At 40.3% G+C, this 24,231-nt stretch overlaps 1 protein-coding gene across 1 annotated transcript in view; it reads left to right on the top strand.

Moving 5' to 3' along the window:
• LRP2 (LDL receptor related protein 2) overlaps positions 1-24,231 on the top strand; it is a 295,072-nt gene that overhangs the window by 107,155 nt on the left and 163,686 nt on the right. Inside the window, exons 12-19 of the mRNA XM_089660407.1 lie at positions 4,683-4,906; positions 7,898-8,104; positions 8,199-8,401; positions 10,182-10,322; positions 12,642-12,845; positions 18,825-19,017; positions 21,884-22,009; positions 22,684-22,814. Of these exons, the coding sequence (XP_089516533.1) occupies positions 4,683-4,906; positions 7,898-8,104; positions 8,199-8,401; positions 10,182-10,322; positions 12,642-12,845; positions 18,825-19,017; positions 21,884-22,009; positions 22,684-22,814 (1,429 nt within the window). The remainder of the gene's footprint in view (positions 1-4,682; positions 4,907-7,897; positions 8,105-8,198; positions 8,402-10,181; positions 10,323-12,641; positions 12,846-18,824; positions 19,018-21,883; positions 22,010-22,683; positions 22,815-24,231) is intronic.

The raw sequence follows: 24,231 nt of genomic DNA, 5'->3' as shown, positions 1-24,231 counted from the left end.
AAATGTTAGAACCATTAGGTGCACTGTCCAACCTCATCCTGCCGCAGCGGCTTTCAGCCTATCATGGAGATTGACAGTCTGACGGTAGTGTGGTTGCATGGTGCACCTGTGCTGTCTGCCTTCACCTAAACATTGGAGCCTCGTGCAGTAAGACTAAATGCCCAGTGTCCATGGGGCAGATTTGCATTTTTTAAAAATTAACTTGCATCCTCATAATTCACTATTTGGCTACATTCAGCAGCAAGCAGGTGTACCTCATAAAAAAAACAAAAACAAATCAAATATACCCTTTGTAGATATAAAGAAAAACTAAAACCTATTAACAGATTTATTGGTTTTAAGACAATAAAAATAGTGAACATAATATTTATATTAACCAATCACATTCTTATGTATGTAGAAACAATCTTTATACAGATTACAGATTTCCATTAAAAAAGTATTTATTGATAAAAATGTATTAGGTAAGGAAATATTAAAACTATTTTAATTGCCACTTTCATATTTGTATTACATGACAGACGTTAAACAAAGCGCTCCATTATGAAGGCATCTTGTCCTGCCTCCCATGTACTTCTTAATGGAGTCAAATGCCTAATAGTGGGCATTCTTTCAAAATTAGCCAATCCTTTACAAGTCATTTTTGGAAACTTGATCCAGGCAGTGCAAAAGTACCTTTTTCATGAATGATAAAAATCACATTTTTCCTGCATATTTGTCTTTGCACAGTAATGGATCTCTTGACAGAATACAAACTGAAAAGCCATTGTTTTAGCAGATAATTAGCTTTCAAATTACCAGAAACTGACACAGGATGGTATGTACTGGATAAAAAGTTGTTGGTGTGTCAAGTTTCTAGAAAAACTGGTAAAGTGCTGATAAGCATAAACCAGGAATTGGACTGCATTTATTGTGGTGTATGTAGGGAGTTCCGTACATGTGCAGAACTTTAGACTTTTAGCTAAGGGTAACCATTGTTTTATGTTATCATCCATCTTAGAAGCTACTTAAAATGTTCAGCTGTAGGATTCATGAACACTCAAAAATGGTTTTGTGTTATTTCATTACAAACAGGGGCAACAATATAAATCTATGGATTCCAGTGAGTAGCTTTCTTCTAGCTGCCCCCTTTTCCCATTCACAACTTACTTCCTGCAAATAATCCACCATTACTTATAAAGGTTATGAGAAACCTATGTAATGGCTACTCCTCTGACAGGAACAGTTGTATTGGACTTTTTAGAGATTTCTAAATTCTGAAATTGTAATACGAAATTACCAACTCGCCCTTGACATTAGCACAACCCTAAACTTTAAATAGCCCCCAGAGGTAACTCCCAACCTCAAGCTAACCCCCAAACCTAACACTTAAAATGTTTTTTCACCTAATAGTAAAAAGGTAGCTTACCCTACAAACGTTCCATTGTTGCTATTCATTGTTCCTTGTTTCATTTCTTTTCATTTACTTTCTTTTTTGTTTTCTAAATGTGGGGATCCTGCTAGTAATAGGTTCAGTCACAGCTTCCTGTCCACATCATCACCAAGAGATATACACTGCAACTGAGGGAGCCTAGAGGATATGCTGGGAACATAAAGATGATTTACAGTAGTCAGGGCTTTTTTTCAGCAGAAACGTGGGGGGACTCAGTTCCGGCACCTCCAGCATTTAATGTATGCAATGGCAAGGGGTGCTGGGTGTGCCGGAAGGTATAGTGATATTGGCTGCTGGGGGATATGCTTTTGCATGGTGGTCTGTTGTTGCTGGGTAGGTCTATTTTTGCTGGTGGGGGATATATTATTGCTGCTAGGGATCTACTGTTGAGGGAGGGATCTATTGTTGCTAGGTACTGGAGAGTCTATTGATGCTAGCTGCTGTTGCTGCTGGGGGTCTATTATTGCTGGGATGGTATTTTTTTTTGTTTCTGGGATTTACAGTATTGCTGCTGGTTGCAGGGGATCTATTTTTACTGCTTTTCTTATTATCATTAACAAATTCCATACAAATGATTTAGCACCACAAAATTATACTTGGCCATGTATTCTCTACAAGGGGCAGTACTGGGAGGTGGGTAGGGGTAGAACCAAGGAACTGTGCTCAGAGGTGGGTAGGGAGCAGGATACAAGAAGTGAATTAGAAGGGGGGAGTTACTGCACCTATTCTCTGAGAAAAAAAAGCCCTGACTGCAGTTATATTTTATCCAAATCAAATTTCTGAAACTAGCTCTAAAACTAAACCTAACTTTTACCCTAAACTGAACCTCTCTACCTCCCCTTTACTCTAAGCCTGCTCCTAAACCTACCTGACTCTTAACCTAAATTTAACCAAACCCACAAAAGTAAAATCAGTAAGTATGCTTATGTCCTGCCCCTCTTCTTTAACAACGGTTAAGGTCTTCTAAATAACATCTCCTTCAAATGCTATTTATTTAATGTGTATCAACAGCCAAAACCATTTTTTCAGTTTTGGAGAGAATATTGAGAGCTTAGAACCTTTGTCACAATTGTCTTGCTGGTTGTGTCCCTGCTATGGAGATTATTTCCTTCCTTTTGTTCTGATGACCACTGTCACCAATTCTAAAGTTAACCATACACCTATAGGCCTTTTTCATTCAGCCTCATGGGCTGAACAATAGAAATCAATTGATTCCTTGTAAAACAGCCAAGATAGAGGAATCTCCCCTGCCGCCTCCTATATTCCGCAGCCGGCATGACCCATGGTTGGATTTAGTCACTGTTCAGCTGATAGTTTTTCACCCAACTCCTTTGTTAAATGTGGATTGAAAGATCAACTTTTGTTGAGCTGGGTTTTGCCAGCAGGGCCACTCACAGCTCAAATTTTGGCTGATACAGCAGGAAGTGGATGAAATTTAAAAAATAAGTTCTCCTTTTGCTAAAAAATAATAAATGCACATTTTTTTGCAGGTAAAAAACGTGCATTTATTATATTTTGTTGCAGGAGCCTGGAAATCATTACCTCAGCGATCAGCAAATCGCTGGTGCCATGCAAGTCTCCTGCAGACCTGTCAGTATATCTGCTTGCCCGTACAGAATATATGGGCAAGCAGATATACTGACAGGAATAATCAATGAACTATCACGGCGCTCCACAGAACTACAAGCAGAAAGCCGCTAAGGCTGTCGGGACTTGTAGTTTCTCATTTACAGAGGACTGTGGATGAGTGACTCGGCCATGTGGGCTGAGCTGCGTTTTTTTGAAAACTATAACAGCTAGTGGGAGGAGAAGATCCCTGACTAGCTGTCAAAGCAGGGGAGCAGGGGCTGGTGTATTCATTACATGTTAGAACCTGAATATCGTTATGAAAGGTGAACTTTTCCTTAAGATTATAGGAGAATGCAAAGCTTTGATTTGTCATGAACACAAAAAAAGAGGAAATCTTTCAAAGGGGACACTTTTGGATCCAAGAACAATAGCTTAAAGTGTTACTAAACACAGGACCCCACATTCACTCTATCTGGTCTCCCACAGTAAATAGAACACGGAAACACAATTATTTTAGTAAATATAAACTACTAAATACCTTTTCTCATCAGCAGTTATAGATGTCTTGTGATTTTTATCAGTGTCCAGCAAGAGCACTTGTAGTAGCAGTTTTCCTTGCTCTCTTATTGTTCTGTGAGGCTGTAGGACTCCTGACCCTCTGTCTGGAGAGTGCTGATTGGCCCTGTGCTGATCATATGCACTCTCCAAGGAAATAAAACCTCTAGCAATACACACCAAACTGAGCATGTGCAGCTTGCCCCCAGGCTCTGTTCTACCTGCAGATGGATTTGGGACAGTAGAAGAAGAGGAGAATAGAAGACAGGATCAAACCGCCTTTTTAAATAATGCAGAGGAAAAAAACCCTTAGGTGCCACAGTATAATAAGTATGCTTTAGTGCATATACAGACTGATTTTACTTTTGTGGGTTTAGTAACACTTTAGGATAGATTCCATCTCTCATTTCCTTGGTAAAATTTCATCCTGCTTCCTGTTGTTTCTACAAGATAGCAGTATTTGAAGAGAAATCTCCCCAATGGGACATAGATGGCAAAAAAAGCTGACAGCAGTTTTACTCCTTCCCTACTCTAATCAAAAACAAAACATTCTGGCTTTGAACATATTTTTAATTTTAAAGAAGATTACCTGGTTAGTCATTGTACTCTTGGGACTTTTTATTGTTTATAATGAAAGGAAATCTGTACTGGGAAAAATAAAAATGATAGTTTGCCTGGCTATCTCTGGTTTCAGTACTTTGAGCCACTGACCTGGAACAATGCAGATTATTAAGTCATTATTTCTGATCTACACATTTGTTCCAGTCATTGACTCAGGAAGTACTGAAACCACTGGTACAGCAGGACAGCCATACAGATAGGACCTTATGAAAAGGTCAGGAATGGAAGCCTCTGTATTCTCTCAGTATAGGTTTCCTTTCTCATTCATATAGAATTATGTTGCTTCTGTAATGCACAAAATTAATTGCATAGAAAAAAGGTGGTTGCAAATTCTCTTTTGACCCATACCAGTTATAATATCCTTTCAATGACCTCTCCCTTCTTGTGTTGACTCTGGATCCAACAAATAATGAAACAAGTAGAAGTCAAAAGCTCAGCTAGAACCAAAGTGATTCCTTCTCTAAATGTCGTATCATCACACTTATTTATCCATTATATTATCCAGGTATTCTCGGTTGATATTGATGGTTCTAATGTTCGTGAAGTTCTTAATGTCTCGGTTGAGTCACCTGAAAGTATTGCTGTAGATTGGATGAACAATAAACTTTATGTGGTGGAAACAAGTGTGGACAGGATTGATATGGTGGATCTGAACGGACAGAATCGGATAACGTTAATAGCTGAAGATCTGGGAAATCCAAGAGGAATTGCAGTTGACCCAACAGTTGGGTAAGTAGCAGGGAGTTTAGGGTAGAGTTTACTATATATTTTCATTCTCTTATATGTTTTTAATGGACGTTTTATGCTTTTATTAGCTTTTATATAAAATCTTTAAAACGTTTATCAGGATGCATTCATAAAATTCTCGTCATGGTGCATTATGGGTATTCTAAAAGCAAAAAAAAACTGTAAAAGCTGGTTCCTTTCAAATACCCTCTGAATTGAAACTCAACACAGCTCACCTGAACAGAGCAGGAAGGAAGATTGAGGACATCAGTCCAGTAATCTGATTAAAAGGGATACCTAACCTGCTTTATTACATTCAGGGAAAACCTGTATTTTCTCAAATTTATGTTCAGTGTGTAAATATGAATACACATATGCTAAAGTTGCATCTGCAGCTTTTTAGCACGCTGGTTTTATTGCTATGCAGTGAATAGCCTGTTTAATTGCTATTCAGAAAATGGAAACCCCTACCACAGTCAAAGTGTAGAGGTAAGCTGAGCTTTCCTATTAGAATACCTATCATGCACTACAAGAGAAAAACGTTCATGAAAGCACCCTGTATTAAAGTGATTGTAAAGCTTGCTTTTTTTCATTTAAAAAACAATTCTTTGAGGTTACATGGGAACCATGGATTAGGTATATCTCTATTATTTAATGGACCTATGGCTGTCCCTCTTCTTTTTTCTTTCCTTCCTCTTTCCTTCTTTCTTCTCTAATTTTTTTTCCCCTTTTTTTTCCCGATATATTATTTATCCTCTTCTTGGACTCTTTCTGTTTCATTTTTTTGGTCTCTTTATTTTTGTTAGATGGCTATATGAAACTGCCCATATTTACTGACTGATGGAATATTTGCTACCCTACTGGGGTTGTGTTTTATTGTTTACAACATCATTGGTTGATGTATTCTTATATGTCGATATATTCCATGAATCTGTTTGTTTGCCACAACTCACCATGTAGGTGGGCTATGTTTTCTATTCTTCTGTATACTACGTTTTACAGATTTTTAATAAAAATATTGTAATATAAAAAACAAATATGGTTTACTTACCTGCTCTGGTTTTTCACAGAGCAGCACTGATCCTCCTCTTCTCAGGTCCCTCACTGGCACTCTTGACTCTTCCCTCCTGACGAGTGCTTACTATGGGGGCGCTCGTGAAGGCTCACTCCCAAGCCCCACTCTGTGTGTCCTTTCACACGCAGAGTGCTGTTCACTCCGCCCCCCGCCTCTCCTCACTGGCTGTGATTGACAGCAGCAGGAGCTAATGGCTCCTGCTGCTGCTCTAGGCCATTGAAGGAGGGAAAGATCCACTACTCTCATTCACTCATTGCTGGATTGAGGGGGGGGGGGGCTAGGGGGAGAACAGACCACAGAAGTTTTTTTATCTTAACTCGGGCTTACCATGCGGCACTGCTCCGGCATGTGTTCTTCACTTGCCTTACCCAGCGCTCCCACGATGTGTCCCCTGCAGGGTCCCCGGCCATCTCCTCCGGCCGATGCCAGCATCCGGCTTCTGTGTCTTGTCCCTGTGACGTCGGGACGTACGGGCGCCGCAGGCGGCGGGAAATTTAAAAATTTTAAAAAATGTCATTTTTTTTTTTTAACATTTTACATAGTAAAACATTGCTGTCTCAACCAATTTCACATACATTTTGTCCTGAGTGCTTTGTCCGGCGCCCTGCCTGCATTTTGTCTGTTCTTTCTGCCTGGAAACTGAGAAACGTCCATGGCGTCCAAAAAGTGTCCCTTTAGGTCAAAAGCGGTTTAGATCAGCTAGAGAACAGCGATAGTAAATCAGAACCACTTGCAGAATTGAGTGATAATGATTCGTGGGGGAAATTCGTCATCAGACACTGAAAACGATTCTGCGACTGAGCTCAGCAATGTGCGAACTTGGCGCTATATTTCAAATTTCAGTGTTTTTGGTTTGATTATATTATTGAATTAAATTTTTTATTATTTTTATATTATTTTTATGATTATTTATTAAATTATAATTTATGATTTTGTGTTTCAAATTTTATCATACCCGGGATGTTTACTAGACTCTTGTTCGGACAGATTTCAGTGAGTTTTTCCTAAAAATTACAGCCTACAATTAAAAAAATACATATTTCCATGCAAAAAAATGGTACCGCTTTCAGCACCAAAAATCTGAAATAATCATACCGCCAGGGAGGTTAATGCATAGAATGCACTAGGATAAAAAACCTAGAACGCATTAAGGTAAAAAAAAGGTTCTAGCTTTACAACCGCTTTACATTTTTATTTGTAAAAAGTTAACATTTAAAACAGGACTAAAGGCAAACCGTTTATTTATTTTGAATAGAGTAAGGGAGTGTATAACTCCTGTCATCTTTGTCCCATTTGGAGATTTCCCTTTAATTCCTGTCCCATAGCCAAACCAGAAAGTGAGAAGAAATTCATGTAAAGAGAGAGAATCCCTAGTTGTCACCAAGGTACCCTTTAGAAGATTTTCCTTCTATTTCTGTTCTTGTGATAACCCAAAATTAGTTTTTTTTTCACTTTCACTCTTGGGAGTTACAGTAGACAGGACAAATAGAGATGTGCATCTCCCTACCTAGAGCACAGCCACCAATAAAAAACCTGCACGGGTGTTATCAAACCTCTCTACTTTATCCAAAACTAAAAATAAAAAAGGTTTGCCTTTAGTTATATTTTAAATACTTAGGAGTGGATGTACAATAACTCCTAACAAGATTGATAATAACCTGACCTCTGTTATTTCCATTACATTTACATAGGTTTATGAATTTGCAACAGTTAATGATTGTGCTGTTATAGGCCAAATTCAGCTGAAAACAAATTAACTGACTGGAACTTCACATATATATCTAAGAATGTTTAAACAGCTAGTTAAACATAATCATTTTGGCTGTCACTTGTCTTCATTTCTCATTTAATCATTAAAAATAGAGAATTGTACAGGACTTGAAATTAATTACGTTACCTTTTTCCTATTTTAAAACCAGGTATCTCTTCTTCTCGGACTGGAATAGTGTTTCTGGGGATCCCAAACTGGAAAGGGCATTTATGGATGGCACAAACCGCCATGATTTAGTTAAAACAAAACTGGGATGGCCTGCTGGAATCACCTTGGATATTGTGTCTAAGAGGGTGTACTGGGTTGACAGTCGTTACGATTATATTGAAACTGTGACCTATGATGGACTGCACAGGTATCATTCTATTCTGTACTTTATTATATGAAATACTTTATATTTTTTGTGTATTATTGATAAAACTGATCTGTAATGTTCAATTCTGCTATAGAAAAACCGTTGTACATGGAGGAGATGCTATCCCACATCCATATGGAATAAGCATTTTTGAACACTTTGTGTATTTCACCGACTGGACCAAACTTGCTGTGATGAAAGCCAACAAATTCTCAGACAGTACCACCTATCCTGTGTTCAGATCTTCACTGAGGCCTTATGGAGTCACAATTTACCATTCTGCCCGGCAGCCATATGGTAAATTTATTTTTTTCATTGTGTTTTCTATTCATATTTGAATACATTGAAAACATTTATATACTGTATCTAGTTAACACAATTGTGGTTGATACTTATTAGGTCTGCAGTAGACTTCAGTACCACATTCACAGGTTTCATGTAGTCGGGGGTGTTGCCCAGGACAACAGGACTCCTACTAGGGGTGGCCCCTTCAATTTACTGAACGTTTTAAAATTCAGCAACGGAATTTCACCTCTTATTATCCTTACCTAAAAGACCCCAAAAGGTACTGTTGGAGTATTGAAATGTGTATGGGCATAGCAGTGTTCTTTGAACCCTACTAAGCAAAAAACAAAGTAGACAGCAGTTGAACCAAACAATTGCTAATTAGGAAAGTTGAATGTGGGAGGGGTAATTTGTAACATGTGCCAAACACGGTAGTCCCCAGTCATCTGACCTACTGCCCAACAAATGATATGGAATTAAAATAGATCTAAAGGCAATTCACTCAGATGTGTGACGTGCTATAGCAATTGTAAAATTTGGTCCTACTCTAATCTATGGAAGATGTGCTTGGACCCTACACAATAGGTGTGCAGCTCTGGATCTGACATGTGTACCTGCATGGGGTATCCTCCAGCTAAGCTTGCTCTCAGTTTATTGATTGCTGTAGTATATATGCCATAGTAATGGAGCACCTGTAGCTTAGCAATTGGCCTTAGGACTTTACCTAATCTTGTTGGTGTGTGGCTTACATGTACAGTATAATTGCAAGTGTATGCAGATCAGATCTCAGTTTTTATTAAAATGTTAGGTTTTAAGGTTTTAATTAGGTCGCCCCTTCTGGTGAGCAGGGCTGAGCGCTGGAGTGATCTTGTTTTATTCAAATATTTCAGGTTTAACATAATTATTGAGACACAACAGTTTAAATCAGGGGCGGCGTGACAACTCATGGGGCCCCCGGGCAATAGGGGATCATGGGGCCCCTGTGTCCTTGCCCAAACTCAAAAAAGCCTATGAAAAAGGTACCAGGGGCATCTCATGGGGCCCCCTACGGACCCCGGGCCCTCGGGCAGTGCCCAAGTTTCCAAATGGTCAGTCGGCCCCTGGTTTAAATATAAAACATAAATAAATCAACATTCTTACATGATGGAGCAGGTATCTTTCCTTAGCCATACAAATGTTGAGCCGATAGCAGTAATTTATTTTCTGTAATCTGAGATACTAACGTTACCGAAAATGGCAGACCATTGTTGAAACGCAGCTGGCTGTAGTATAGGATAGGGACCTAAATGTCACTTTGAATACAAAACTGCACTGCCTCCCTTCAGTTTTATTCAATGGTTGATAGATGCCAGAGCTACCTTTCAAAGACGGGCAGCTTGGGATCATGAATTGTTCCTGCCTAAAGTGTAAATTTGTCTGGTACTGTGCCTGTCCTCTCTCCCAAACCTCCCAATTATTGATTTATATCTCTTATAACCATACATAACTTCCCACCTAACCCTGTCATGACGTTCTTCCGTCTTCTGCCGCTGCTTCAACCCAGACACTGGGGTCACATTCTGTGTAAAAATGATCTGATAACGTTTATGAATTACATTTTATAACAATATAAAAAATTATGTTCAAACAAAATACTGTGAGCAAATTAAATATATCGCTTATACTATTGAAAAAAACTGAAAGCACCTTGACTGGATTTATTGTCTAGCCTGGAAAATGGTTAAAAAGACGTTTTTTGGGCAACTTACATATTACATTTCATTACTTTTTTTTGTTGTTTTTCCCTGTGCAGTGAGGAACCCCTGTGGAAACAATAATGGAGGCTGTGAGCAGATATGTGTTCTCAGTCACAGGACTGACAATGACGGACTAGGATATAGATGTCGTTGTAAGTTGGGGTTTGATCTACACCAAGATGGACGCCGATGTGTTGGTAAGAAAAATTGCCTGTGTATGTCAATAGCTGTATTCAAATGTTTTGAAGATGTGTTATATTTTGATCTGAAGATAAACTTTTATGCCATAGCTTCTGGCCTGCTACCTCTTTTACTACACTACTGCATCACATCATAATTACATTGATGACCCTATAAAACAACAATTTTTTTTTGAATGATGTCTTAGGCTTCTTTTACATGGATGGGCATGTCAAAGGGCAACTCCACTTTTGTGGAAAACAAAAATATGGCAACTAAAAAAAAAATATAACATATACAATCGCTACACAAGCTATATTGTTGTTGCTGCTGTAATTGTCTGTAAATTCAATGCAATATGGCCACTTGGAGTAGATTACTCCTCCAAAAATGTTATTTCCTGCTTGTGTGAAGAAACATGACTTGTATCTGTACTAAGATACAAGTCATGTTTTAGGCACTCTGTGAAGCAAAAATGTCAGTTTTGGTGAGATACTCCATGAGGCTTAATCACTTCCAAAGGGATGCAGAAACTGCAACTTTTCTCACCAGAACCCTTAAAGTACATCAGGTGATTATAATGAATTAGTCACTCCCATTTAGAATCACTGTGCAGAGGAAAGAGGCTAACAAAGACCTATTCCTTCATAGCAGAACTAGGTAGGAATCTTCTACAAAGTTTGGTGAAATCCTTGCAATTGTTAATCTAAAGGGGATTGTTTTTTCTCAACAAATATGGAGTTACTATTTAAATCCAGGCAGTTGAGCTTCATATTTCATGTGCTTCAGCTGCCTGCCAAAACCCAGTCAGACTGCCCCATCCACATTGTTGTGGTCACAATGCTGTGGTTCATAGTGTGGCAAAAAAAGTAGGGCATGTCACATTCGGCATATGAGCCTGCCAGCCAATGCTCCCCATAGATGTGAATGAGGTTGCCCCGAAACTGCGATTCAACTCTGTTCAGTGGACACAGTTGTGATGTAGTGAAGAGGAATTTCAGTGTGAAAAATCTCTTCTTACAGTTCCGATCACTTCCTGATAACGTTCTAACCATGGGCCAGCCTCTGTGGACAAAGTGTAAAAATAAAAATAATATATTTTTAATTGTACAAAAAAGTAAACTTTCTTTTTATGTACATGGATTCATTCTAAAACCACATAAATTTAACAGCATGATCTAGTAAATTACATTGGTTATAATTATATTTTACTAATAAAAATATATTATGTTTACTATTTTGTTGTTAATGGGTGCCAAGATAGTCCATTTTTCTATTTTGCTTGGGGTTTCCCTTTTATCTCTTTCATAGTAATTTTGGATGATGGCACCCCCTTCTTTGCAGTTGCCAATAATGTTTGAGGCTTCTTACACTTTCATTATGGCTTAAAGCGGTAGTAAACCACGTTTGAAGGAAAAAAAAACCTGTTCCCCCATGCTAGCATTGCATACTAGCACATTATGAAAGACTTACCTTAAAACTAAGCCCTCCAATGGTGTACCGTCACCACTGACAGGGCGTCTATCTTTTCCCATTCTTCCTTCCAGCTTTGCGGGCTCTGGTTTCTTGAATGGCCCACCCACGATGACCTCACTCCCATGTATGTGCTGCATGGGAGTCACAGCTATGACGCAGAGCTCTGAAGGGATGTCATACTGTATTATAAACTTACCTGTAGGCAGGGGCGGACTGACCATTTGGAAACTCGGGTACTGCCCGAGGGCCCGGGGTCAGTAGGGGGGCCCCATGAGATGCTCCTGGTACCTTTTTCATAGGCTTTTTTGAGTTTGGGCAAGGACACAGGGGCCTCATGATCCCCTATTGAGGGCCTGGGGTCAGTAGGGGGCCCCATGATATTCCCCTGGTACCTTTTTCATAGGCTTTTTGAGTTTGGGCAAGGGCACAGGGGCCCCATGATCCCTTATTGCCCGGGAGCCCCATGAGTTGTCAGTCCGCCCCTGCCTGTAGGTATAAGCAGGGGTGGACTGACCATTTGGAAACTCAGGCACTGCCCAAGGGCCCGGGGTCAGTAGGGGGCCCCATGAGATGCCCCTGGTACCTTTTTCATAGGCTTTTTTGAGTTTGGGCAAGGACACAGGGGCCCCATGATCCCCTATTGTCCGGGGACCCCATGAGTTGTCAGTCCACCCCTGGGTATAAGTGAGCAAGTGGTGTTTACTACCTTTTTAAGGGATTATTAGGCAAAAATAGCCGTATCCTTACAATGAATTTCAGTGTTTTATAAGCACCTGTGCTTCAAGGACAAAGCCAAACACTACACAACTTCCTTGTACTTAATATCCTATAATCAATCATTATCTCTAATTCTCTTCCAGGTGTACAGAAATTTCTGCTCTTCTCTTCCCAAATGGCAGTCCGTGGGATTCCATTTAACCTCTCCTCCCAGGAAGATGTCATCATTCCCATCACCGGGGTGCCCTCCTATTTCGTGGGAATAGATTTCGATGCTCGGGACAACAGTATATTTTATTCAGACACTGTGAAAGACATGATCTACAAGCAGAAAGTAGACGGGACAGGTAATGGTGTTGTTTATATAGCTCACAATAAAGTGTTGGTCCTGTTGAGCATAGAAGTACAAAGAACCACAAGTTTGATTCACTAAAAAAGTAGAGCATGTTCTCTTTGCATAAGTGAATTTTCATAGTACTAGGAATTTTTGACTTATAAAAATTTGCTTTGCAAAGAATACCTAGTCAAGTGCAAATAAAAAAAAAATATTAATTTTGTTGCATATTATTGGATGATTGAAGTCAGAAAGGCTTCACCTCATTCACTAAGCTGCAAGTAAAATTTGTAAAAGAGACACACAAATCAGTAAAAGGGGGCTCCAGCCTTATTGTACTCTTCTAAAAAAAACTTATTGCAGAATTATTGCTATTCAGGGCTCTGTTAAGGAGGGGAAATATAGAACCCCATCTGTGTCACCAGAACAGGAAGTGAGAGCAAATCTTTCTAAAGTTGCATTCACAAATGGGCGTTTTGATTTGCGGGCAAGATCAAAATGCTCTGATATAATGACATATCGTGGAACCATGTGTTTTGGTGAAAACTGCACCGCGCAAAGCATGTTGCTCAAAAGATGTTTGGGAACTTCTTTTGGGCAACAAGCATCGCGTGATGTGGTTTGCCGCAATTGCAGCACGATTTATCATGTGACAATCATGGCAGAACTGAACCGCGGTGCCATTAAAATGATGGCGCCTGACACGCAGTTCCACAATTTTTCTTTCTGCCAGCTATTCAAAACACCCATGTGTGAATGCAGCCTAATGGCCAGCACATTGGCTTAGTGGTTGGAATCCCAACCAGGATGCCTACTGCACAGAGTTTGGATTTTCTTCCTGCTTGGGGTCTACTCCCATGCTCCAAAAAATGTTGGTGGGTTCAGGCTATGTTCAGAGCAGTGACTGAGGCCCCGGGGCGGACTAACAACTCATGGGGCCCCCGGGCAATAGGGGATCATGGGGCCCTGTGTCCTTGCTCAAGCTCAAAAAAGCCTATGAGAAAGGTACCAGGGGCATCTCATGGGGCCCCCTACTGACCCCGGGCCCTTGGGCAATTTCCAAATGGTCAGTCCACCCCTGCTGAGGCTGATGCAAATTGTAGTGGCAGGAACCTTCTGGTTACAACTGTGTGTAAGAGTGGGTAGGTTGCAGCCGCCAGTCTTGATCACTATAATGACAAGTTGCCAGCAGCCACAGCTATTCACAGCTCTCCACATGGCCATCAATTGACTGTGGTGATTGCTGCTGGATGCACACAAAAAGGGAAGATTTACTAAAACTGGTGCACACAGAATCTGGTGTCGCTTTGCATAGTAACCATTCAGATTCCAGGTTTTATTGTCAAAGCTTAATTGAATAAGCTGAAGTTGGAAGCTGATTGGCTACTATGCGGCGCTGCACCAGATTCTGAGTACTCCAGCTATCGCAGCAAGTAATCACTGGCTGTGCGGAGAGCCGTGAATAGCTGTGGCCGCTGATGACCTGTCATGATTGTGAACAGGGCCAGCGCTTTCACCCACCGGTCTCATCTGCAGCTGTAAATAGAAGGTTCCTGCCACTACAGTGTGTTTGCATGTGGGATGGGGACTTTAGATTGCAAGCTCAATGAGGGCAGGGACTAATGTGAGTGTGCACCGTGTAAATCTTTAACACTATATAAATATCTGTAATAATAACAGTGGAATTCCAGAAAGCAGTAAAAACCCAACAGCAGTCCGAACCCTTCCTCACTCTACACAAAGCTAAAAACACAATTTTGTCTGAACATACACTTTACATCAGAAGTGTAATACGTTTTGATTTTCATTGAAACGGTTGCTGTTTTCTTGAAATGACATTGCAGTTATGTTGTCTTGGTAGTTTAGATGATAATTGTCAGAGCTTTTGCTTAATGGTAGCAGGTGATTTAATCCATGAAATCCATGAGTTCTTCAGCAGCTCTTTTCCATTTGTTGTTATTTAGGCTTTCACAGTTCAGTTATTTTTTAGTAGTCATCAGCCAAATGATGCCTTTAACCTGATAAAGCTGTCAATGTCATACAAGGCATTTAAGATAAATGTATCTTAGAAGAGTGTGGAATTCCAGCGGGAGGATCCCTCAGTACTGGTCAGTGCCAGCTCTATGGGGGTACGAGGCTTTGCACAGTGTGCACGGCTCACACCAGGCAGACACTGCAGCTTGAGAGACTTTGGAGGTTCCGGAGGCTCTGATTAGAAAGAGATGAGAAAGCAAAACATGTTCAATGAGAATCTGGCATGAAATAACTTCTTAGAAGAAACTGTGAACACTGGCACAAGGTTATTAAGCTGTTATTTATCAGCGTAATAGAACTTACTTAGAGGAGTGCAGTTTTCTTGTGTATTTTTTACCCCTTATTAAAATTATTGTATAGTAATTACAGAGGTTTTTGTATATATACTGTAATTGTGACTGAAATCAACATAACTAATGTTAAAAATGTGCTTTTCTGTTTTTATAAAAATGCTGTTTTCTGTATAAGTCTTACTTGTATATTTACAGCATTATTGCATAATTAAAGGCAACATTTTTGTAGTAAAATAATAAACATGTTATACTCACCTGGTCTGTGCAATGATATTGCACAGTGCAGTAATGAACCTCCTATTTTGGGGTCCCCTCCAGCACTATTGGCTCCTCCTCTTCTATGTCTGCCCCTATAGCAAGAGCCTGCTATGATGGCAGACATACTTGCTGCTGAGTCGGGATGCATAGACACACACAGAGCGGCCTCAATATCCCTCCTCACTAGGTTTGATTTGAAGCAGCAGGAGCCAATGGCTCCTGCTGCTGCCTCTGTGCCTGTGAAGAGAAAGAGCAGGGATGCTGCTCTTGGGCACAAGCCAGGTAAGTATTTAGAGGGGGCTGGGAGGAGCTGATTCTGGAAGGTTTTTTACCTTACTGCATAGAACACATTAAAGTAAAAAACCTTAAGCCTTTAGAACCACTTTAATTTGATCTCACAGTTGTTAAAGCTCAACCTGGGGAATTAGAAAAAGTCTACCCTTGCAAGGGTTACATGCTCATTATGTCAAGAGGGTAGAGAAAAAGGCAGTATAACTTACCCTAACCCATGCTCCAGAGCTCTGTTTCTCTCACTAAAGCTCCATTCTGTGAGCGGTCCTTCAGTGTCATCATGTACAATGCAGGGCTTTTAACCCTACTTTATATGTAGAGGATGCAGGCAGACAACTGCAGCTGGACGTGCCTTAAAGGGGCCTCCATGGATTGGACTTGTTTTTCCAACACTTCCCATAGATGCTTCATTGGATTGAGATCTGAAGAATTTGGAGGCCAAGTCAAAACCACAAACTCATGGTTGTGTTCCCAAAACCGTACTCAAACCATTTTTACAGTGTGGTAGGGATCAATAATCTTCTGAAAAGGGCCACTGCCATCAGGGAATACTATTTCCATGCAGTGGTGTACTTGGTCAGCAACAATGTTTAGGTAGGTGGTATGTGTCAAGTAACATCCACATGAATGGCAGGATCCAAGGTTTCCCAGCAGAACATTGCCCAATGCAGCACACTGCATCCACTGGCTTGCCTTCTTTCTTTACTGCATCTTGGTGCTATCTCTTCCCCAGGTAAACAATAATTATGCACCTGGTCATCCACATGTAAATGTAAAAGAAAAGGTGATTCATCAGACCAGACCATCTTCTTCCATGGCTTCATGGTCCAGTTCTGATGCTCATGTGCTCACTGAAGGCACTTTTGGATGTGGACATGGGTCAGCATGGGCACCTTCACCGGTCAGCGGCTATGCAGCTTCATATGCATCAAACTTAATTTCCTATTTTTACTGTTTTAAACACAGCAACTCCAGGAACAACTGAAGTTGATGTGTCTAATATATCCCACCGACTTTCAGATGCCATTGTAACAAGATAATCAATGTTATTCACTTAACCTGTCAGTGGTTATACGGCTGATCAGTGTATAATAAACATGGCAATAATAACTCAAAATACACACTTTCTGAAAATACACTGTTTTCTAATTTCTCCCTTTGAATGATTGCCCCTCTATTCCTGTTCTGTTGGCAGTGCAAAATTTTGGATTTACCGTCACTTTCATTAGTGGTGACATTGAGCATCAGGGCAGTGGGAGAAGGTGCATCTTCCTAATGGGGACACAGTCAGCAAATAAAACCCTGACAGTGATTCTAATCCCTTTCCATTCTATCCAAAGCTAAAAAAAGTTTTACCTTTAACAGAAAACACACACAGATCCATAACTATTCTTAAGACTGACCTCTCTTGTACATGGATGTCCTGGGTGTTGGTCATTGTAGTCCATCTCCACTCTCCATTAAAAATATGAAAGAATGTCAGCCACATGCCACTCAGCTCCTCTTACAAGTCTTTGTGAGCAAGCCAGGAGTGGTGAACACATATCAAGGAAGGTTGGTTTTTGGGTGGAGACAATGCTGTATGTACTCAAGTTATTGATTATTAAAAAATATTGTAAGAGGAGCTGAGTGGAGTGCGAATGACATTCTTTCAAAGTTTTACCTTTAGTCATACTTTTATTTCAGAATGACAATTTTCTTTCTGAAATTAAAATGCTTGTACATTTATTGTCTATGCTGAGTGAGAGCATGGACTGACTTGTATGCTGTGTATACTGTAGTTCTCAGTAGAGAGCAGTGCCATTTGTATTCCATTGATGCTTCTTCCAGCTCCTACTGTGTAGTAGGGTAATAAATACATTTGTTGCTATAAAATGATTTCTTTCAAAAGCCACAAAAGTAACTAAAGTTGCTGCTAAACTCTACAGGAATATAATCCACATTGGAATCTTCCCCTGTGGATAAAAATATATTTGTAAATTGCATTCAGCTCTTGGTTTGCTAGTCTGTAATATAAAAAAACTAGTATACCAGAACTCCAGGCATATATAAAAGACACAAAATAACGTAGTAATTGTATTCATTAATGCATCCTTAAATATATATATTTTTTATTGCAACCAGTGTAAGTACTGGAATTCGACTTGGTGTTAACCCACTGAAGTCCTTGTAGCAGAGCTCAGGGTGAGGGAGGGGGGGGACAGCGCAAGGAACCATTATTTGTGCTGCACTGGAAAGAGCATGCTGATAAGAGGTGAGAACAAAGTGACAAAGAGAGAATCTCATCACTCTGCTGCTTCTCCTTTCACTTACCGATCACATGCTAAGGTCATGGAGGTGACCTGTGAGTGCTATTAAACTGCAGCAGAAAAATCAGATACCCTGCCCTGCTAGACAGGTGAGTGCTTTATGGCAGAGCTGTGTAAATTTGTGGACTGGATGGAAAGAAATATAGATCCTTAGCAGTTAAGCAGCTCCCTTATAAGCATTTCATTTTTGTATTTAGCAGTTTACCTGGAGTTTATCTGTACATTTTTGCTGGAGGCCAATTCTGGAAAGCATATAATGAAAAGGGTTGTAAGGAAGTGCTGTTTTTGTACATAATGCAAGTTGAGCACACAATAAGCATTGAATAAGGGTTCCGAATGTACCCCAGATCTTTATGAACCAAAGGGAACCTGAAGGCTACATATCTGCCTCTTCTGCAATTAGACCCTACTTTAAAGGCTAAGTACACCTTTCACAGCATGTTTCACGTTACACTCTTATTTAAGGTGTGACATGTAACATGGGGCCATTGCTCAGCCCCCACCCCCAAACTGCCTCCGTCCTTCACTTACATGAATTTCCGAATGCTTCTCCCTGCAGGCTACTGTTTATTTGTGAATTCAATGTAGGTGTGCATTAGTAGCCTCCATTCACAGAGATCCTTGAATTGAGAGGCTACAAGTCCCATCTGCCACCACAACACATTTGCTGTGTTTGTAGGTTCAAATACAAAAATGTTAAAAATGCACATTTTTTTCTTTTTTCAATATAGGGCATTTATTATTTTTGTTAAGTTGGAATATGCATTTAAAATATATATCACAGCGCAACTCTGTCATTTTCTTTAGGTAAGGAAATCCTCACAGCCAACAGGGTGGAAGGTGTGGAAGATCTGGCGTTTGATTGGATCTCCAGAAACCTTTACTGGACGGACCCAAGATACAGGAGTATCAGTGTCATGAGGCTGGCAGACAAATCCAGAAGAGCCATTATTCAGAATTTAAATCAACCTCGCTCAATTGTAGTACATCCAGTGATGGGGTAAACAAATCTTGCCTTCTCTTTATTTTTTTTTCTGCGTCTGTGTTTTCTTAACCTGATTGCTCTGATCACAGGCAGAATTAATGAAGGATGTTTGCTGTTTATTTTTTGTGATCTTGTATGTTCCAAGTCCAACTGTTTGTGTCTCTGTTGCTGGCAGATGAGAAGACTGTAAAGTAATATGCTGCTCAGTGGGAATATGCTGAAAAGTTATCTTTAAACTTAAGTCTTCTAACAGTATTTTCTTTTACTGATACGAAGCTAGAAGAGTCAGGCTCACTGAGCCATTATTCACTTTAGAGTGCTACCGTCTCCAGCTGAGATATAATGTTATAATGATATGGCTGGTGGTGTCTTACTTCCTGATGAAATGTTATCCTTCCTGTTTTATCTCCTATGTCTACACTTGTCCTTAGACTGGACCACATTAGCCTGTAAAAATAATGGTAAAATTGTAAAATATATGTAAGCATAATTATGAAATCTTTTATTAAAAATATCAATCTGAGATATCAAAACAAAAATATGTTATAGTTTTACCCAAATATAAACATAGCACTGGTATTTCAACAGCCTAAATCGTATTGAAACCCAAAAATTTTAAATTTGTTATATTAAAACGTACCAATTCTTAGGTGTGGTGGCTTTGTAATTTCCCTTTTTTCCAAGATTTTCAATCCTTGCCGCTAATGTAAATGAGTTTCAAGCCTGTTATTTTTAAGTGTCCTATAGCACCCTCCTAGGTATCTAGAGGGAGCTAAGTTAATTTTTTTTTTTAGTTAGGAGGCTGAGTAGCAACCATGGAGATAGAGGGGTTAAATTTGGGTCAGGGCTGAGAGGCTCTGTAGATCAGCTATCTGGTACCTCCCCCTGATCTAGAGACTTGTAGAAGTCTCTAGAACTAAGTGGCGGGGTGAGGAGTGGCTGATCTGTATGCTTAAGGGACCATGACCAATCCCCAAGAAGGAGGCTTGGCAAGGGGTTGGGACAGCCGTTAGCCATAGGTGAGCCTGCTCAAAGGAGAAAGGAGAGTGCGGGTGGACGATGTGAGAGCACAAGGCTTGCGTGGAGCCTGGGAGGGGGCCGAATGGGAAGGGGACTCCAGGTGGGATCTGGACAGGAAAAAAGCTGAACCTCACTGGCCCCCTGAGAGAGGACCATCTGTAGAGCTAAGGAGCCAGCCCAGCAGAAGGCCTGAAGGCAGCTACCAACCTACAGCTTGCAGGAGAAGAACAGTGAGTACTTCTACACCTCTTGGACCGAAGAGAAGGCACTTGGGTGGGAAACCTGACTAACCCCAGCTGGACTGTGCTCTTAAGGCAGCAGATACCGGATCCTTTTGTCCAGGGAAAGCCCTCAGATTGCTGGACAGAGAAGGACTATCTGGGGTTTGGGGTGGTACACCAGGAGAGGCTGGAGAGATATCTCAGAGGAGAAAAACCCTTCTGTGGACTTGTACATAGTTTCCAGGAAGTTGTCCTTGAACATCTCACATATCCCTAATCCCCATCCAAGTTCAATACCCCTAATAAAACAAAAAAAAACCAAGTTCAGTGATGTTTCACTGTCTCTGGAATGCAAGTCTCCGGAAAATGCATGTTGCCTGGCTGTGCAGGACTGTAGGGGGACCCAAAACTTCAGCGACTCCTAAGGGGGTAGTGCTACAGTCCTTTAACAGACCAATCTTTCCAGGAAATGTGTTAAGACCCCTTTCACACAGGGTGGACTTCGTTTGATCAGCAGGAGATCTGTCTGCTGATGCCCTACTGTTCAGAGCAGAGCTAATGGATGACAGGTCCACGTCCACTCAGTTTATGCAGAGAAGACATGAACAAAGCTTGCTCTGCTCTATGGACAGCCAGGAACAAATGGACTCTGCTTTCCTTCTAAACCTGACTGCCCTCTTATCTGATCTTTTTTTTTTTTTTTTTTTAGAGGACTGGATCGGATTGGAGGTAGGAAGGTCTAAATTAACACCAGTCAATTTACACCTGCCAGTCCATAGGGGGGAATGGAGGGTCCAATCAGGTGCACCTGAAAAACTGATAAGCAGACCTCATTGGACCCTTTGTGTGAAAGGGGCCTTAGTAAAAATGTTGACACAAATAACACTGACAGGGGGCTTACAATGATCAGCTTTTATTAATTTATGTAAAACCTTTATTGCAAAAAATAAAAACTGTTGCTGTTACTGCTTAAGGCATTAAGGCATGTTGCATTTAGGGCAGCCCATTCATTTCAAAGCCCTACATGCAAGGAATGCACAAAAGAAGTGCATGACCCATTGTAAAAATCGTATGGAGATGAGGAGAGTGGTTGTGTTCTTTAGTCCAAATCAGGAGAGCAAGGTAAGCAACTTTGCTTCTCTATTTATACAGTACAGTGATTTAGCATTTTCATCCTAATACAGGAAATGTGTTGCTGGCTGAATCAGCAGGGGGTAATAAAGGGAACAATCCCACAAAAAAAAACAATCACCACATGTAAAAACTGTTGAACTGCAAAATATTACATTTTTGTCCATGAGTTCAGATACACTTTAGCCCCCTAACTCCTTACCTTAAATTTGTTAACTCAAAGAGAAAACAATCACCTGAGCTATCAGGTCAGTACTTACCATAGTATAGTACACTCCGGTTACTTTTGGCTCCATTCTTTGTTGTGGAGCCAAAATTGCACTGCCTAAAACCACTTCTTGTTTTTAGCAACCATACAGGTACAGTAAGGTGGATATACAATTTAATATTGTTCCTTCAGTATTTTAGCACATAGAATCTCAGAATGGAGAATGCATTTTGAGTATGTTATATGCAGTATTATACAGTAAGTACATTATTATATTTTATGCTTTATTCTGTTTGCTTAGGTTTCTGTATTGGACCGATTGGTACCGACCAGCAAAAATCATGAGGTCTTGGTGCGATGGATCTCACGCTTCACCAATAGTGAACTCATCTCTTGGATGGCCAAATGGTTTAGCTATGGACTGGGGGTAACTGCTAATTGTCTAAGCAAGATACAGATATTTTATCATGCATAGCTGTCTGGGAAAGAGTACAGTAAGCACTCTTATAAGGCAAAATTCATGATCTCAGGGTTATTTTATTTTAATGTTATAGAAGTAAACCTTCCTTGTCAATGACATATTAAGGCTGCAGATAACAATTTACATTTTCCTGTGTGACCTTGCACACACCATGCAAATATTAACGTCCCTCCAATTTAAGGCTCTCTATATCTAAGTCAGGCTTGCATGCTGCAATGGGAGATTAGGGTGCCAAAGTTCTGTCTTTGGAGCTGGAGGCCACCATATTGATATTTCATACCTCAGACAACCTATTGACAACTATTTCTATAGTGCAGTTGAAGAAGAAGAATTGAATAATCATTCACTGTATATTATAAGACACAGCAAGTCACATTCACTGCTTTATAAATACACCCCTTAGTATCAAATCATTAGGAAAATATTTAAAATAATCTCAGAATAGTTATTCCCAACACATTGAAGTATTGTTTTTAGTGTTGAATATATTTTTTTGTAATTTTTTTAAACAATTATTCAAGGGGTATGAAACAATGTAGAAAAGGTCTACAAGATCCATCCAATCCAAGGTCTGTGCGATAGATGCGACACAATAAATAACAGTTTTTCTTTTTTTACAGTTCATTGCGCATATTCTGGGTGGATGCTTTCTTTGATAAAGTTGAACACAGCAACTATGATGGTTCAGACAGGCAAACTCTTAGTCGAATTACACAAATGACTCATCCATTTGGACTTACAATTTATGGAGGTAAGGTGACCACCCTCATTTGTGGTTGGACGATCTCTGCATGTTTGCATGAGTGAAGCCCAGGAGCCTGATTGTGAACCACACCACTCTTCAACACAGACAATGGTGTCCTTTTATGAAACAGAGATCAGCAGCGATCCTAAGGATCATTGCTGATCTCAGATCATTGGTTTAGGAAACAGAGATGATCAGTGGAGAACATGTTCTCCGCTGATCATCTCAGCAGACAGATGGCGAGCATATGAAGGAGCGAAGTCAGCTCTTCACTGGCGATCTGTGTTCTCTCTCTAGATTCTCCAGCCCAGAGCTGGAGAATCGGGGGAAACTCAAGTTACTGCTGCTTAGTAAACGGTGTTTGACTGATCTCTTACTGTAATCTTGGGAGATTACAGTAACATCAGTCGTTTTCCTGCGTTCAAAGCGTTTGTAGATTGCTTATCTCTTCATTCGGAGAAATGATCTACACCGCTTCATGAAAAGCCATTCAGAGGAGAACTCTCTCCTCTGAGAATGCCGGAGAACTGAGCAGCAATCATTTACCGCTGCATGATAAAAGGACACCAAAATTGGCCATGCACCAATGATAAATAAAGTATGGTCAGCTATAACAGCTGTGGTCAGCTGTGTCAATACAGTTTAGCAAATCCTTTATTGTATTTCAATAGGGGTAAAAGTTCCAGTACACATTTAGCCACTAATCTGTTTCAGCCACTAAGGTGTCCGTTTATGAACCAGCGGTAATAGATCGCTGCTCAGTTCTCCGGCATTCTTGGAGAACACAGTTCTCCTGTGAATGCAGTTTATGAAGCAGTTCTCCGAACGAAGGGAGAACGATCTCCAAAACGCTGGAGAACGGTCTACAAACTCTGGAAAACGGCTGATTTACTATAATCTCGCGAGATTACAGTAAAAGATCAGTTTACTAAGCAGAGGTAAAATATCTCTGCTTAGTTTGCGGTCCCTCCGATTCTCCAGCTCTGGGCTGGAGAATCTGGAGGGAGAACACAGATCTCCAGAGAAGGGCTGAACATATTCTCCTGGGTGTTATAAACTGTAAATGACCAGAGAATAGCTGTGATCCTCTGAATCTCAGCTATTCTGTGTGTCATAAACTTTCACCATAGTGCCTTAATTGTAGCTAACAACAATATAAAACATTTTATGTTGTTGTTAGCTATGATCAAGGACCTTACATATCAGGAGCTATATGTATACTGGAACTTTTACCCCCACTAAAATACAATAAATAATTTGTTATACTGTTTCGTTACCAAATTGCTGACCATGCTTTATTTGATTGTCTTTGCATATGGCTAGTGGAGGCTGGAAGCCATGCACCAGTGTGAAATTTCTCCTTCTGTTGGAAATTCAAGGGTTGTAGCACTTTACCTTTTTGTTTTGGACCTGTGCGCCCATG

This window comes from Staurois parvus, unplaced genomic scaffold (assembly GCF_062004578.1).
Source record: "Staurois parvus isolate SC_StPar_1 unplaced genomic scaffold, SC_StPar_1.0 ptg000031l, whole genome shotgun sequence".
In the NCBI taxonomy this organism is placed as follows: Eukaryota; Metazoa; Chordata; class Amphibia; order Anura; family Ranidae; genus Staurois; species Staurois parvus.
The sequence above is the reverse complement of the archived record's forward strand: the minus strand, read 5'-3'. Positions and strand labels throughout refer to the sequence as shown.